This window comes from Geospiza fortis, unplaced genomic scaffold (genome assembly GCF_000277835.1).
Source record: "Geospiza fortis unplaced genomic scaffold, GeoFor_1.0 scaffold55, whole genome shotgun sequence".
NCBI lineage: Eukaryota > Metazoa > Chordata > Aves > Passeriformes > Thraupidae > Geospiza > Geospiza fortis.
The window spans coordinates 7,920,027-7,937,458 of NW_005054308.1; the positions used below are offsets into that span (position 1 = coordinate 7,920,027).

At 44.6% G+C, this 17,432-nt stretch overlaps 1 protein-coding gene across 1 annotated transcript in view; it reads right to left on the reverse strand.

Annotated features, from left to right (window-relative positions):
• Positions 1-5,047: 5,047 nt before the first annotated feature.
• HAVCR2 (hepatitis A virus cellular receptor 2) overlaps positions 5,048-17,432 on the reverse strand; it is a 20,727-nt gene continuing 8,342 nt past the window's right edge. Inside the window, exons 9-16 of the mRNA XM_031055203.1 lie at positions 15,752-15,889; positions 11,965-12,309; positions 10,382-10,726; positions 9,671-9,751; positions 7,481-7,548; positions 6,836-6,908; positions 6,341-6,371; positions 5,048-5,612 (exon numbers count right to left, since the gene is read on the reverse strand). Of these exons, the coding sequence (XP_030911063.1) occupies positions 5,540-5,612; positions 6,341-6,371; positions 6,836-6,908; positions 7,481-7,548; positions 9,671-9,751; positions 10,382-10,726; positions 11,965-12,309; positions 15,752-15,889 (1,154 nt within the window). The 3' untranslated portion in view covers positions 5,048-5,539. The remainder of the gene's footprint in view (positions 5,613-6,340; positions 6,372-6,835; positions 6,909-7,480; positions 7,549-9,670; positions 9,752-10,381; positions 10,727-11,964; positions 12,310-15,751; positions 15,890-17,432) is intronic.

A 17,432-nucleotide genomic window follows, 5' to 3' on the forward strand; every position in this document is an offset into this window, starting at 1 on the left:
GGCTCTGCCCCAGCATTGGCTGAGGTTTGCAGGTAGAAATAAAATTTAAAATCATTTAAAAAAAAGAAAAAAAAATCAGTGTTTGATCATTACAGCCTCTGGGAGTTTCCCTCCCCACCCTGAGTGCATTGACACATTCTCTGTGGACTAAAGAGGACTGTACCACACGTGTGACAAGCTAAGGAATCACAACCATTTCAATTCCACAGCTTTTAAAGCAGGACACAGGTGAGAGCTGAAGAAGCAGAACCAGCTTGGACAAACAGTCCCCTCATGCCAGGACATTGTCACCACACCCCCTAAGGAACATCCCAAACCCACCCAAACCACACAAGTAATTCACCAGTGAACTGGAAGGAGGGGGAGGAAGGAAGGGAGATGAATTTCATGTACATGGAAACCTTTTTGTACACTTAGAAATGGAGATGAACAGATTTAAAATTAACTGGCTGAGTTCACTGCTGGGCAAGTGATCTGAAATGGCCAATAAATAATTTATGCCAGCACCATCCATCACTGTGCAGCCTACCCGGTGACGCTGCCCACGTCGGGGCTCGCTTGGTGAAAAGAGACAACTTAATTCAGCACAAAGTGAATAACCCAAAATCCCATAAATGATTCATTGCTGGATTAAAAGCTAGAGATTTCTCCATAAATTTCTCTGCCCTGCATTAAATATGCAGATGATTGGGTGATGTTTATTAACTACTGGATGGCTTAGTTAAGGATGACACCAGTTCTGGTACCTTTGAAGCCATGAATCTTCATTAGATGTGCATTTAACCATGAAAAGGGGTTACCTTCCAGGATTCAGTGTTCACTTACATCAGTAGAACTACAGAATATGTATATGGGATAAGAGAGTCAGGCCTTAGTATATTTTGTTTTAGAAAACATAAATATAGGCAGGAATTATTCCCTAGTTTGGATTACCTAACATACACCTCTTCTCCTAAGTATTATAAAATACCAAATCCCTGCCCCCCAAAAAACCCCAAAACACACTCCCACTAAATTTTCCTTTTTTATTCTAGATACTTAAAAAAAGGAAGCTGCATTTTGAAATAGTCAGAGAATATTCTGCTTCTTTTCTTATAAATAATTTTTAAAAAAAGATATTTTAGGAAGTGGTAGATTTCCCTTCCTCTTGCAGAAGGGTCAGTGCTTGAAAGACTAAAAGATGGCAATGAACTTTTACCAGAGATAATTTCCCAACATCTTCCTCCCCAACCCTTCCATTGGTATTTGCACACTCCAATTTGCCTCTGTCTTCCCAGTGTCCTCATGATCCTTCCTGTCTCAGTTTCAAAGTACTTGGAGCTGTTTACCTTTAGAGGTTAGAAAATAAGTCCTGTGAGGAGAGGCTGAGGGAGCTGGGGGTGTTTAGGCTGGAGAAAAGGAGACTCAGGAGAGACCTTCTTGCTCTCAGCAGCTCCCTGAAAGGAAGTTGTGGCCAGGTGGGGATCAGCTCTGCTCCCAGGAAACCAAAAACAGGACAAGAAACGGTACCAAGCTGCATCTGGGAAGGTGCAGGTTGGACATCAGGAGGAATTTCTTCATTGAAAGCACTGTTGGGCATTGGAAGGGCTGCTCAGGGAGGGGGTGGAGTCTCCATCCCTGGAGGTGTTCAAGGAACTGTCCCCCAGTGCTCTGGTGTGGGTGACAAGGGGGGGATCAGTCATGGGTTGGACTCAGTCTTGGAGATCTTTTTGAACCTCATTGATTCTGTGACTCTGCACTACAGGGTGAGGAAATGAGGGTGAGGAAATGAGGGTTCTTTGTGGCAAGCCCCACTCCAATCTCAGTGCTCCTCTTAGCTCCTAAACACTCTCCAAAGTGATTCCTTGGAGGGCTCCTTGCCAAGACCCCTGTCCTGCTGGATGGCAGGAGGGAGTGGAGGCTGAGATCAGCTGTGGGGTTGTTTAGGGCTGACACTTCCTTTCCCAGGTCACTTCTTCCACAGTGTGACAGCAAGAGCTGCTGAGTCTTGGGGTTTGTGTTTTAAATTAGCAAGGGAAACCAAAACCACGCTGCTCCCAGCTGGGGTTAGACGGCAGCGGGAAGAGGAAACCAAGAATTGCATGCTCACCCCAGCCCCAGGAGCACCAGCAAACCAGGGGGTTGCTGAGACTGGCAGGAAATTGTGCTGCTGGAGGCCCCATGAGCCAGAGCCCAGCGTGCTGAAAGCATTCCCTGGAGCCACGAGCTCAGCCCAGGAACTCCTGGCTGGGACCTCCATCGTCACTGGAGGGGGCTGCATTGATTCTGCTTGGTGTCAGCAAATCTGCATCACCTTTACAGCCTCTCCTCATCTCTACAGATGTTTCTCTGCTCAGTCTTTGCAGCTCAATTTTGCCATCTGCTGTCATGTCTGTGGCAGCACATCCCATTTCCTCTTTCTACCAGGCTAAAATTTTCCACTTTTTCATGCATTCATCTCACACTGTGTGGTTATCTCTGTTCTTTCCCCAAGTCCCATGATGCTATTTATTCTTATTTCTAATTTCCTATGTACTCAGCCACATTCTTCCCTTCTGCTTGCTCTTTCTTAAGCTCCAATTACATTTCACCTTTGAAACCAAGAGATTTATTTATATTAACCTTAAAAAATGCCTAGAAAAGCACATTAAGGCTAAGAAACAAACCTGGAAACATAATGAAATGTGCTGCTGAGATGGAAAGGGACCATGAGAACAGTCAGTTCCCATAAAGTCTATTAAGAGAGGTCTCTTATTAATCTCAAAATGATATTTAATTCATTCCTCTGGTTTCTCTTTAAAGGGTTTGTATTCCTAACTCAGCACTTGCCTTTCTTTTTTTTTTATTTCCTCCTGTTTCCTCATTAGTCAACCCCATATCCCAAAATATTCAAATCTGCCTTTTTAATTGCTTTTCTGTACCTCCTCCATACTAATCTGGCAGTTCAGTCATTATCTCCTCACGTCAGACCTCCTTTACCCTCTTTAATCAGTCATTTTGATACAGACAATTGTCCACAAAGTACTGGGGACCAGTAAAAATTATTACTTGGACCAAAAGCTAAATCCTCCATTAATTAACCACCTTGCTCCACAGAGCCAAGCCAGACTCTCCAGATATAACAACATTTGGGCTTGACATGGACTCTAAACAAATTAAAACCTGCTTTGCTCTGCCCCAGGCTCCCTGTGCAAGTCCATAAATGCTGAGATAACTCCAGCAGCTCCAAGTGCTGGGGAGAGGCCTCACCCCTGGTAATTTCAGCTCGTGGTGCTTGGCAGTTTGAGAGGTGGTGGGAGGCCAGGATGGAGGGGCTGCAGCGTTGGGGAAATGCAGGGTGGTTTTAAAGCAAATGGCTTTGCTCCTCTGCCCTCTGTGTGTTGCTTTAATCTGTTACCAGAGGGTTTTTTGGCTACAGTGCTTTATCTTAACTCAAGTGTATTTTTTTTTTTTTGCCTTCAAGGTAAAAGTCTTAAAAATAAAGGCCAACATTTCCAGATGCCAATGACATCCTCTCCCACAGCCTTTTCTTTCTAAAACCTTGCTGCTTTCATCCAGTTTTTCTCCACTAGACCCAGAGACTGCATTCTGGGCTTCTGTTGCTTTTGGAAAGCAGCATTTCCTCCAGCTACATTTAAAAGGCTCACTTTAACCTTTCCCTGAACACACTGACAGCCCCAGTCCTCACAAATAACTCCAATGAATTTTCATTTAAATACAACCCTCCCCAAATCCTTGCCTCCAATTGCCATTCTAAACCCAAGGCTCTGCCTCAATAATTGGGCTGAATAAAAAGCTAAATAAGAATGCTCAGTGGTATAAGTTACACTTACAGCTTCCCTGCAGCTTCTCAGGGCTGTATTTCCACATGGCTGATCAGATCAAACTCACTTTGCTGGCTCCCATCTCTTCTCTCCTTGTGCAAGTCCCCAAAACCAGGGCTTTTAAGTCCAGCCAGCACCACAGCAAATGTGCTAGAACCTTCCCAAGCAACGCCCAGCTCTGCTGTAATGAAATCATTAGTGAGGAGCTAATTAGTAAGAGCAAAAGGATTGGCCCAACTCTGCCAGTTGGAAGCTGCAATGGAGATATTGTTGACTTAATTAGCAGGTTTAATTGGGTGGGGGGGAAAAAGGCAAAAAGAAAAGTTTGTCGTTTTCAAAGGACTGCATCAAAACTGTTTGGGATTTTCTTTTTTGCTTGTTTCCTTTCATTCCTCCCGGGTTTGTGTGGGATTCATGCCTAGAAGTGAGAGATGCCAGGTCCCTGTGCTCTGTGCCGGGGTGGTGACAGCCCCAGTCACTGGTGTGGGACAGACACAGGCTCAGCTGAGCAAACCCAGCCTGGGAGCCCACAGGCCATGTCCCCTGTCTGGGGACTCTCCTGTGCCACCCACAGCACCTCCAGACTGGGCTCTGAACCCAGGAGACACCAAGAGGGACCCCAAAGAGGAACCTGCCCTGTCTGCCCAGCCCACAGGGTGCTGGAGAGCTCAGAGTCTCAACACAGCCCTGAGCACAGCCAGAGGGGAAATCCAGAGCTGCCAGACCCTGCTGGCTCCTGATCCACTGCTGTCCCCACAATGGGCTCTTATCCTCATTGCCCAGAGGTGCCAAGGCTGGCACTGGTGAGCTCCAGGCAGTGGAGAGAACAAACCCTTCATGGTTTGGGATTTGTCCAAAAATCACTGCAGCAGGATGGGTGAGGAACCCAGGGGATTACACAACAGCTCTGCAGTGTATCCTTCAGTGATCCCCCAGCCTCCATGGACAATCCCTCTTCCCTAACAGATTTTGGAATGAGTGGTACCTGGGTTTGTGGGGGCAAGGTAGAGAAATTCCCCTCTAATTTGGTCTTCTGGGCATTCTCCCACCTCTGCTAATGCTGCAGTATTTCTTTGGAGGGCTGAGACAGCACACCAGTCATTTCCACACCTGGGAAATACCTAACTCCTGTTGAAATGCCTTAGGATGTGGCATAAAAAGTCCAATTGCCAGCAAAAGATTACAGAGTTTATTAACATATTCTCCAAGGGTTATTCAAACATGCTGAATCACAGGCAGTCGTGATACCCCTTAAGTAATCTGCATTTTTGATTTAAACTCACAGTATTCTTGTTGCTTAATTTTTCTGTTGATTACATAAAAGCATTAAAATCTGTATTTTATGATTCCTTTTCTTTCTTTATGGCAATTTGAAGATAGGCAGCCTTCCATGTGATCTCTTCTGCTCCTCAGAGTACAAGTTGTATTCAAGGAAGAGCATTAGTAAAAATGGAGAAAAACAAATTCAATTGTGCAACGTGGTGCTAGTAAGAAGGCAGATGCCAGAAGCATCCATGAATAATGCATAAAGACCCTTCTCAAATAAGCTTCTTTATGCAGTGAGTTTTAAGGGTGATGTGGGAAAATTTGCACAAAGATTTTAAATTTTCATGGTGGGAGCTTTGGCCTTTGTTTTTTACCCGCTGATATTTTGAGGGCTCACAAGTATCTCTCAGTGCAGCATGGATCAGGCCCTTTTTATTTCCCATGGCATCCGCAGGTGATGTAGGAGCTCTTCACAGGGAAAAAATGTTGTTTTCTCCTTCAGCACCACTGAAAACTTTGTCAGTCTCTTCTGGTGGTCCAACACTGCAGTGAGAAGCACAGATCACGATGGATAGGGCAAAAGGACATTGCTGCTCCAGAGCATTCTTTTTTATTTGTAGCATCAGCAAATTCCCATGGCAATGGAAACCTGAAGCTACTGAGCCCAATGACTGCAATGAAGTAGCTCCTACTTTCTACAGCAGGGAGGTATTTGCCTGTCTTGCATCCTTCTCATGGATAGGGAAGGGTTGTCTAAACCCTGTAATGGCAGCTGCAGGGTAACCACCGTGGGATTCAGAAAAGAATCTCTCCCCAGTCCCTGTCTCCCATGTAGAGCAAGCAGTGAAGGACCAGCTACCAATGAAAAATTATTGGTATTTGGAAAAGGGGTGATGGATTTTTTTTTTTTCAAGATAAGCCAGAAGATATGAACTTTTCAATTACATTTGCACAAGGTATCATGTCCTGGTACTCAATCAAAAATAAAAGCAGATTAAGAACTTCCTTAAGCTGTAGTCACTACAATGCAGTAACAGTCGCTTAATTTCTCCATTGCTCTGGGTTTCTGTTCATTCCTACACAGAAGCAGCATCCAGGAACCACTATTGAATTTCTGGAGTGAAGTTACCTGAAGTTTCCTCCTAATACAACTTTGGTAATCAGCATCACAAGCCAATACTGCACCCATTACAATCAGTGGCCAATATACCTTCCTGTCTCTAAGAAAAATTACACTGGAACTTTTAATAGGAAATTACAAAATGGATTACCTTTTTACTATAAACTTCTTTGTCTGTTTACCTGGAAGCAAAATAATATTAATGTTACAGTGGCAAAATAAGATCTATAATTCCAATGTATCTGTCAAACGAGCTCAGAAGCAATGACAGCAAGCTGCAAAATTTCTGTGGGCTAAGCAGGAAAGAAAGGATCCCATCCTGATTTCAGTTACACCAGTGTCTTTTGGGGGCATTTCCAGGAAATTATGGAGCCACTTAACTATAAAGAGAGAGCCAACAGGATGGGCCAGCCCTGCAAGAAGTGAGGGAACGGGTTCTTTGCACAGGCTGCCTCCTGTGCATCCCTCCCACTCACCCTCCCTGACCCCCTGATGCTGCAAAAGCCCTGGAGTAAGGACAGCAACTCCCACAAAATGAACACAGCCCTGGCTCCAGGACCATGGCAGAGTTCCCAGAACAGCCAGGGACTCAGGAGGATGTGAGCATCAGGCCAGCATTGGAATCATTCAGCTGCAGGATACTCACGTTTCCAAACCAACAAGCCCAAAAGGATGGACCCCGCTATGACACAGGCAATGACAATGGCAGAGCTGGGAAACTGGAAGGGAGAAGAGAGAGGCTGAAAAGGCTTTGGGAACACACTTCCTTCAGAGCTATTTGCACAGGATGGGCTGCACTGGTGCTCAGAGCACTGGGCTGCAGTTTGCGATGCTGTTCTGAGCTTGCCTGTACAAAGTGCTGAGAAGAGACATCATGATAAACAACATTAATTACCCTTCAGTATTTAATAAACCTTATTCTGAAATACTGAAGCCAGATTCAGCCCATTTAGCATGAACTTCTCAACAAGGTGCCCAAAGTAGAAGTAGGAGCTCCCCCATCCTTCTCTTAGAGACAGGGCGAGGTGTAACACCCTCCTAGCTTGCCTTTTACCTCGAGGGTCTTACCTCCCCTGTCTCACAGGGCATCAGTTTTTTCTGAGGTGCCTAAGTCAGATGGAATGCTCAGGCTTTGGCTCTAGCCACTGAAAAGAGGAGCAGATGGTTCCTGAGCTTCTAAATAAAAGTTCAAGCTACTGTTTGCAAAAGCTCTCTCTGTAGTATGAGTACTCTGAAAATCACTTGCATGTCCTGCTGTCCTGATTTCTACTCGAACACTCTTGAAACTTACAGGAAGTTTTGCCTCATCTCCTCTATCTTCATATTTCCCAGCATTGCCATCGGAATTTGCTGAAAGCTCTGAAAATGAAAGAGATTGAAATTATTACTGGCACCTGAAGGAGCGAGGGCTGCAGTGGCTGTCACTGCTTCAGTCAAGGAGTAATGAACTCTCAGGGAATGAGAAGGGCAAAAGCACCTTGCAACCAAAAGAGAAGGATCAGTTTCCATCACAAATGGTGGCTGAGGAACCCGTGGGAAACCCCAGCCTTCATCAAAAAAGAGGAAAACCCAGGGACACCTTCGCTGTCCCAGGTTGCTCCAAGTCCCATCCAGCCTGGCCTTGGGCACTTCCAGGGATGGGGCAGCCACAGCTTCTCTGGACAACCTGTGCCAGAGCCTCCTCACCCTCACAGGGAAGGATTTTTCCTAATATCCAATCTAAACCTACATCCAAACCTATCCTCAGTGAGTTTGAAGCCATTCCCCCTTCTCCTGTCACTACATATTCTTGTAAATAGTGTCTCTCCAAGATATAATCCCATTGCTATTTTTCTTTTTTTTTATCTTCTCAGAGTATGTTATCTCATTCATAACCAAATCTGCCCCAAATATCTCAGTTCTGACCAGCCCCCTCTGGGAACTGTGTTGATGTGTCTCCATATCCCATGTGCTTGTATTTTATCAAAAATATGGACAGGGCATGGGTAGCTCATGCCAGTGTGAGTAGAAATTTGCACAGGAGTAGAAAAGAGATTTTTACTAATAAGAACTCCAGCCAAACAAATACAGGTGATAAAACCCTAAGAAATACTGAAAATCCTGGGGATGTGTGAACATTGCATTTTGTCATACGCCTGTTTAATGACACTCCACTCTCTCAGAGCTCTGTGCTTCAGAGCTACCCCAAATCCACAAGAAATGCAGATGGAACAGTGACAACACAGGCCCAACAAGTCAAAGTTATATTTTATGGCACCATGTGCAGCCTGGCTGATGGGACCAACTATCGCTGCTCACTTGGATACTTGAAAGAGCAAGGATATTTTTGGGGTCTGAAGTATGGCTGGTGCTGGCAGGGCTGTAGCTGGGGGAAAGCAAGTGAGGAGAGAAGAGCCATTAAATCAGAGCCTAATCAGCAGGGACCATCCACCCCAGGCAACCCAACCTATCTGCCAAAAATTGATCTTGGAGAGGGAGGGCTCTTAGCCCTGGGTTTCTCTCCTGCTGTTCTAACATCCGTACAATGTTCAGCAACAAATCAGCCTTCCCTCACCTTACAGCAAGCCTGAGCTGGGTGCCTTTAGTGCATTATTTCACACTGTGGATGAGACAGAGCCAAGAACTGGACTTGGCTTATGGCTCTCACCAGACACCAGCAAATTGTGCTGCAGCATTTTCACACCTTGTGACAGCTCAACACAAGGTTTTGCACAGGTGGGAGTGACTCACACCAACAGGGTACATCTTCTGCTGTTACTGCTGTGGTGGTGGCTCTTCCCAGCTCACTGTCACAACTCAAGCTGCCCCAAGAATCCTGGAGATAACACCCATTTTAAAACTTGACATTTACAATGACAAAATACAGGTGACAAGTGAGACTGGAGGGAGAAACCCTCACAAATGTTCAAGAGACCAGTTTAGTCTCTTCTGTGAGCCCTCTCCAGGGGCATTAAGGAACAATCTTTCTGCTGTTAGTCTTTAGGTCTATCAAAAGAAGACCTGCAAAAATGAAAATACTGTCAGTTTAAAAATTGAGAGATTCACGGCTCTTACTGGAACTAGGAGGCCAAATACAACATGTCATCCTTGAATTTTAGCATTAAATTCTCTGTTGGGGGCATAACACTTGGAAAGATTTAAAATGGAAATCTCAATGAACTCACAGTGATGACAAATCAGATATCTGAGAATTCAGCCATGTTGAAAAGTTTGGTTTTTGACTTCTCTCAGACCCGAGATATCTGACAGTCATGAGTTATTCAAAACCAACTTCCTTTGGAGGTATAAAAACCATGTTTTTTTCAGCTGTTGTTACATTGTGATTTCAGGCAATTTCTGTGGGGACCCTGGATACTGCCAGCTGCAATGAATAATCATCAGTACATGTTTGGTGCACTCTTAATACTCAACAGTTTTGTTGATTTTTTTTTTTAAATTTCTCTGAGCAAGTAACTTCTGACCTTGTAATTATCCTACTCACCCCTGACTGACAGCTCTTCCATCAGGACAGAGGTGGTGGTTTCCTCTGCAGCTGGAAGTGTACCTGGCAATTCAGTGGTCACTGAAACAGAGGAAAAAGTAATGCTTGTAAAGATCACTAATTACAAGGGTCTCCACATGGCATTCAAATCTGTGCAGACATCAATCTGTGGAAATGAAGTCAGTAATGTGGAGGAAGTAGCAATCCACGAATGGTTTGATCACTAATAACAGCAGCAGCCTTCATATGAGATGAGAATGTAAATACTCAATTTTAAACATGTTTTGAATTGTCGCTATTTCTCAAGCACAACATACTCTAAACTAAACTTTTCACCAGGCAATTTCAATTGTGTTTCCCAAATCAAGAAAAAAATTAGTGCACAGTTCAGTGAATCTCCCTTACCCCACTCCAGGTGCTGGGCTTCACATTTATTTCTGTTGTACTTCATGAGGGTTCTGCCACATTATTTCCCCATGTTAAAACTCCTCTGCAGGAAGCCTGACCCTCTGCTGCCTTGGCTGTTCACCCCAATTTTGAATCATCTACAACATCTTGTGTTTCCCTAAACCCCCTGAAACACACCCATAGGCATCTCAGAGAGAACTTCCCAGATATAAATATAAGTATTGGAAAGTCTCTATGATGCCAGCCAGACAAACACAGACCATCTCTGCTACACAGAAAAAGGGAAGGATTGGTGCTGGTTACCCTCTGTGCTTCCAGGGAGCGTGGAGCAGAACATGTCATCTTCAGTTGTCACATCAGCTGCTTGGGAAGTGGCTGGAAAATCTGGGGGAGCACTCGTTTCCACCACAGTCACAGGAAAAATATCATTTTCTGTCCCAGCAATGGTTGGAGGAGCAGAGGTGTCCCCTGTAGTTACTGCTGGAGACCGGGGGGCTGTGGTTGCTGGTGGAAGGGGGCTGGTTGTCAGCAGGACTGTAGTCTCTGGTGTTGGCTGGAGATCAGAGGTTGCTTGAGGGGCAGAAGTTGTTTCTGTAAAATATTTGGAGAAAACAGGAGCTTCTGTGGTGGTGGTGGTCACTGGAGGGGCTGCATGGAAAAAACACAACCAAAGAAAAAGCCAGGTCAGAGCATTCACAACCAACCCTGAGGGAAGCCAATGCAGAAATTAATAAAAATGATCTGGCTGCTAAAATACTGAAAATGAAGGTGGGAAAGTTACTGTTTTAATTAGCTGAAGGCATGACCAGTCCAAGAAATTCACAGATTTATAGATTTGCTTTTATTTTACCAGTCTCAAACAGCCCCTCCTTGACCATCTTGTAGAAATGGAAGGGCCAGAACCTCGTGTGGTAAAACCCCAAAACTTGAAAACTTTGTTATTTTGCTTTTCAATGTCCTCATAAAAATACAATAAATAAAACAGCTCAAATTTTCAGCTACAATCGTCTTGCTAATTTTTGCAACTGGTTCTTTTTTCATGGCATGTTGCCCTCAGCCTCAAGGGCAGACAATCAATTGCAGCGTTTTTCACCCTTTCTCCTGTTGTATTGTTTTAAAAAGACAAACAAATGTGCTGTAAACACCAATTGCACTCTGTAAAAGCCAGAAAAAAATGTTTTTCTGCTTTGTGGAGGGTGGGTATCACCTCATTTTTTTCTGTGCAAGACTTTGCTTTATCCTGCAGCTCAGAAAAATAATAGGAAGGGGAAGAAGCCCTTCAAGACAGACAAAATTTCCAAATATGTGGATGTTGAGGACTCACCCTTAAGGGGAAGGAAGCACCCTTAAGGGTGGATCATCCTAATGTGTTTCCTTAGAACAGGAATGAAACTAAAGTCTTCAGTGTTGGGGTGAACCTCAAATGAAAAGCTGAATTTCACTCCAAGCGCTCTTTAAATTATAAATCCCTTTTTAATTCCATCATCTTTTAAAAAGTCAAGCCGAGCTACAGAGCGAAAAATGAAATATTCATTTGAAAGGCAAAAAAAAGGGTAAAATTTAGGGAGTTGCTTTAATTTAAACTGCACATTGACTGTGACTCTAAAAAAAGACTGGATGTGGCATTTGGTGCCATGGTTTAGTTGAGGTGTCAGGGAACGGGTTGGACTCGATGATCTTGAAGGTCTCTTCCAACCCTGTGATTCTGTGTGAATTTTGTGATTCTGTGTGAATTCTGTGATTCTGTGATCTCCCTTGAAAAAGATGTAATTTAGGAAAAACACCTTTGGCCAAAACAACCAAAAAAGCGCAGATAGACCCCAATTTTCAGTGCCCAGGGAGTGGATTGTCCCTGCTGCCCGTGTCCCCAAGGTCCCCAGACCCACCTCTGGCCACCTGCAGCCGAATGTTGCGTTTGATGTCGTTGAAGAGGCCGGGGATCTCCACGCGGCAGCAGTACACGCCCGCGTCCTCCGCCCCGGCCGCCCCGATGGTCAGGGACACGTCCCCAAAGGCGACAAACCCGCGCAGGCTGTACCTCTGAGACGCCCTGAACGTCACCTTGGTGCCACTGGTGTGCAGGATTTTGTTGGTGCACTTGGAGCTGGGGCAGGGGCCTCTGCCCCAGCACATGTCGGAGATGTCCTTGCGCCGCGCCACGCGGTAGGAGCAGGGCAGGGTCACGGGCTGTCCCTCTGTCCCTCGGACAACGGTGTCAGACACCGTGGGTGCTGCCAGGGAGAACAAGGACAGGGGACCGATGTCAGTCTCTGATGGTGACTCTGCCTACACAACACAGGGAGTGAACAACTGTGGTGGTTTTCGCAGGGCGAGGGAAGAGATGAGAATCTTGGCTCCATGTTTCGGAAGGCTGATTTATTATTTTATGATATATATTATATTAAAAGAAAATTATATATTAAAACTATACTAAAATAATAGAAGAAAGGATTTCATCAGAAGGTTAGCAAGGAATAGGAAAGAATGGAGTGATAACAAAATCTTGTGACTGACCAGAGAGTCTGAGACAGCTGGACTGTGATTGGCCATTAATTAGAAACAACCACATGAGACCAATCACAGATGCACCTGTTGCATTTCTCAGCAGCAGATAATTATTGTTTACATTTTGTTTCTGTGGCCTCTCAGCTTCTCAGGAGAAAAAATCCTGGCAAAAAGGATTTTTCATAAAATATGTCTGTGACAAACAACCAAACCCTCCTGCCTGCAGGCCACAGCTGCTGATCCCCAAGGCTTCTCCTGCAGCTCGTGCCCCAGGGGCACTACAGGCAACAGCCAGGAGCTCTCAGGCTTTGCTTTGTTCCTTGCTCTGGTCCTGGCCAGCTGCTGGAGAGAGGCTCATAAAATATATCAGATATGTGGTGAGCAAAGCTGGGGTCTGTCACTGGCTGCCCAAGCACAAACTAGACCTCTGCAAATGGAATTTGAGAACTCTGCTCCCATCCCATCTCCTCTCTGAAGAGGCTGTTTGAAAGTTGTTCAGAATCCTGTTGTGGAAGACATCTGGTTTTCTCAGCCCACCATCACCTCCTTCAAAAAGGAAATGCTGCTGCAGTTGCCTTTCACTGACAGTCTCAAAAGCAGGATCCAAAATACCTATTCATGTGTGAAATTAGGGCCTAATTAAACTGGCACAGCAGTGGGATCTGTCTGTAGGAACCTGTTCTCAGAAAGTGAATAGAGCAAGCCCTGCCAACTAATCCCACTTACCTTGTGGAACTCTGTCTACTGAGAAACTTTAGTTGTTGGTGTTATGCTGATTTTAAAAAGAGCACATACACACTTTCCTTGTCCTCTTACTCTTAGTGACCAGCTTAGGTTGGTGTTTACAGCCAATGCCCATCTTGGCATCTGGTCTGAATCTTTCTATATATTATTCCCTCTTAACCATCTATGAAGTTCCCAGATTGCCCTAAAACAGATTTCTTCTTCAGAAAAGGCACTACGCAAAAAAGTTCCTACACAAGAGCAAATCTTTCCTGTTTTACATTCAGGAAATGTGTCAGTCTCTGTGTCAGTCCTCCTACCTTTCTTTTGCCCCCATGTTATCATTTACACACTGTGGAGCAGGAACTGAGGGACTTGGGGACCAACTAAACCTGTCCTCCAACCCTGCAGATCTGATGTCTCATGGCCAGCTTGCTCACCCCAAAGAGGACTTGCTGCTGCTGCTTCTATTATCACCAGCTTTGGCCCTGGTTTGCCAAACATTTCTATTTTGCCAGCTGTTTGAATGCCTTTCCTTTTTGGCACAACTCCCAGGTAGCAAACAGATGCTTCCAGCTGTGTCCACATCCCTTTTGTTTTCTCCTTAATGGACTATTCCCTAGGTGAGGCTTTAGTCTGTGGCAGGCTGCCTCATGACTTGTTATTGGGATGACATTTCAGATCTATTATTGCTTATCCCACTGGCAAGAGAAGCCAACCCATTCAGGTTTCCACAGCTCCAAGTGCTGAAAGAATAGAGGCAGACGAAAAAACAGGCAATATGGCCTGAAGGGCAGGAGCTTCTGCAGAGAAATGGAGGCAGGAGATGCCAGAAACTGAATTCCTGAATACAGGATAAGGCTTTGAGAGATGGTGGCTTTGGCCCCTGGAAAGGGAAGGCTCATTTGCCTTGAAAGAGCAAAACAGAGAAAACAGCTTCTCTCTATGGAGACAGAACCAGACATTCAGTTGACCTTGAAAGTATTTCTGTGAGAGGAAGGGGTTAGTCATGAGCAGGTTAACACATATTTTCAAGAAGATCCATCAAAGATGTGTGCAAAACCAGCTAAAACTGTTGCTAGAATTCAGGTCACTGCTTCTTGAGGAGAAATGGGCTTCTGCTATTTCAGACCTCTTCTGCACAGCACAAAAGCAGCCTCATTAAGCAATCCTTTAACAAATGAAAATTTGCCTGCTCTTCTCTTTGAAAGAAGCAGATCCCTGAACTAAGTAAATAAAATAAGTAGTAAATAATTTGAAAGAAGAAGAGTCAAGACACGAGGCACAAGAGTGTCTTCAGTGCAGTTTCCCTCTAGTATTCCTGTTAGAAAGTTACAGGTTTTGCAGTTTCAAATCCTCTTTCAGTTTCTGTGAAGCTAATGCTGCCAACATCTGCCTGCACTGCAGGCTGCTGAGGAGAGCTTCAGTACTGCAGCAGCCTGGATTGAACAGCATGAATCCTTATTTAATAAGGATTAAATAACTTACTTCTCAGGTGCAGCCTCTTCTACAGACTCATTTTCCAAAGGAAACAGTAAATAGGAGGGAATGAACATGTCTTTGAAATTAGGAGTGTCCTGAGACCCTGCTCTTCCTGTGAGGGGGATCCTCTCCATGGCCCTGACCTGCCAGGCACCCAGGTTTGACCCAAGGCTCTGCCTGGCTGCTCCCACTGAAGTCTGTGAGGTTTGCTACTCTTAGGTCCTTCATCAGCGAGAGAGAAATGGACTCCAGATGTTTAATATCCCACTCAAATTAGGAAGGGGTATTCATAATTGGTCAGATATACAGGTATACTCATATTTGTGTTCAGTCTCTCTCTAACCCACCCTCAGGGGCAGCTGGCACTAAGCAGTAATTCCCATAGTTGCTCGTGTAGTTGTCTTCTCTCCTACAAACTGGTCATTGAATGGACCAAAACATTCATCCTCCAGCCCAAACAGATGTTTGCGAAGATTTTTTTTTTCCCCTTGATCTATTCCTGGAATAATTTTCCTACTTTGCAGAAGATATTTGGAATCTTTGCCCCATTAATCCTTTTTATTTTTTTCCTTACTGAAGCTTCTTTACTGATGAGGTTGCAGAGGGTATGACTGATAAACAGAAAAGAAGCATTTAACTGGCTATTGAACATCAAGACAACACATTCTCAGCATGGAGCTGAGTTAAAGAGCAGATAACAAAACGCCATTCTCATCCTTCAGGAGTTCTGCAAGGGAAAAGAACAAGGGAACTAAAACAGAGGAAACTGCGCACATTTTTAGAAGTGAAAAAAGCACAAACTTCAAGCAGTATTAACTCTGTAAACAAGAAAATTTTTGAAGTTCTATATACAATTATGATTTTTTTCACTGTTTTGTTTTCACAAAACAAGTGTTGCTGATTTTCATTTGAAAACAATGTTAATTTCCTGAGCAAACACACAAAAAGCAGGTGAGGACTCACCCATAAAGATCTGTATCACCATCCAGTAAAACAGCACAAAATGGGACATTCTGGCTGATGGAGACACCAGGGCAGTGACTGGAAGAATAGGAAACCAGATCTTATCCTTTCCTGAGTCTGAGTGAGTCCTACTGAAGTCTCATTTCTCCATTTCCAGATTTGACATGCTGCTAGTTCCGGATAGGAACTGCCCAAAGGGGGAATCTCCTGCTGTGCTCAGGGCTCTGCAGCCCCACTTGAGGCACTGTGGGCAGTTCTGGGCCACACCATTTAAGAAGGACATTCAGGTACTGCAATGACAGTCTCAAGCTGCATCAAGGGAAATATAGGTTGGATAGCAGGAAAAAGTTTTTTATGTAAAGACTGATAAAGTTGTGGAATGGCTGCCTGGGGAGGTGGTGAAGTCACCATCCCTGGATGTGTTTAAAACAAGCCTGGATGTGGCACTGGGTGCCAGGGTTTAGTTGAGGTGTTGGGGCTGGGTTGGACTCGATGATCTTGGAGGTCTCTTCCAACCCAGTGATTCTGTGAATTCTGTGAATTCTGTGATTCTGTGAATGTGCTCAGACGAGACCAACTGAGCAGGTGGCAGGGGCTGGAATGAACGTCCTGTGAGGAGCAGCTGAGGACTCCAGGACTGGAGAAAAGGGGGCTGAGAGGAGCTCAGAGCTCTCTGCAGCTTCCTGAGGAGGGGCCATGGACAGGGAAATGCTGATCTCTCCTCCCTGGTAGCCACTGACAGGACACATGGGGATGATTCCAAGCTCACTGGGCGGTTTTACACAGGACATTGGGAAGTATTTAGTGAGAGGGCAGTAAACCCTGGAACACGCTGTTCTTTTCACCTTTCCTCTTCCAAGACACTCAGCATGGTACTATCACCAGAAATTTCAATATTCTATTTGCTTTGCCATTCCCTGGAACTCTTAAGGCCCAGTTCTGTTCCAGGGTCCTGAGTGGCAAGAACAAATTCTGTGCTTTTACACCCCTAAACATTTGGTGTAGTCTCCCCTCAGACTTTGTCTTCACTTACATTTGCTAAATCTCTCATTCCCCATGCTTCTTCCTTCTGTCTGAAGACCCCTCTCTTTCCCCAGCTTCATTTTCTGTTTGCAAAGACAGCCTTGGAGGAAGTTGTTGCAAATGTTTTGTTGCCAAAACCACATCCTTCCCAAAGAAATGCAACATCATCTTCAAGAAATACATTTCACTCCTTCTGACTGTTTTATTTCTTTCTGACCAATTGACAAATAAGTTCTCTGGAAGTTCTTTGGAACAGCCAAGTAATAAAGCAAAAGTAATTCAGGGCAGTAAGGTCAGGAATGAAGAATTGCAGATAGACAATTTCTGTGCAAATAAATGTAGCACAGTGCAAACGAGTGCAATTCCAAGTTCAAATGATGAAATGATGGGCTGTTAACCAGGCATTACACTTTTAGTAATGAGATTTTGGGCTTATCATGATAGTCAAGCCCATGAAAATATCACCCTTCTGCTTGCTAGCACTGAAAAAAGCAAATAAAATGTTAGCAGTAAAGGCAATGAGTAAAATACCTAATTTTCTATATTCTACCAGGCACAGTTCATACAATGGCCCAGCCCCAGCTGCTCTGTGAGCAGAACTAATGAAAACTGAGGTATGCAATATCCTGGAGACTCTTTTCCTACGATGATCAGAGCT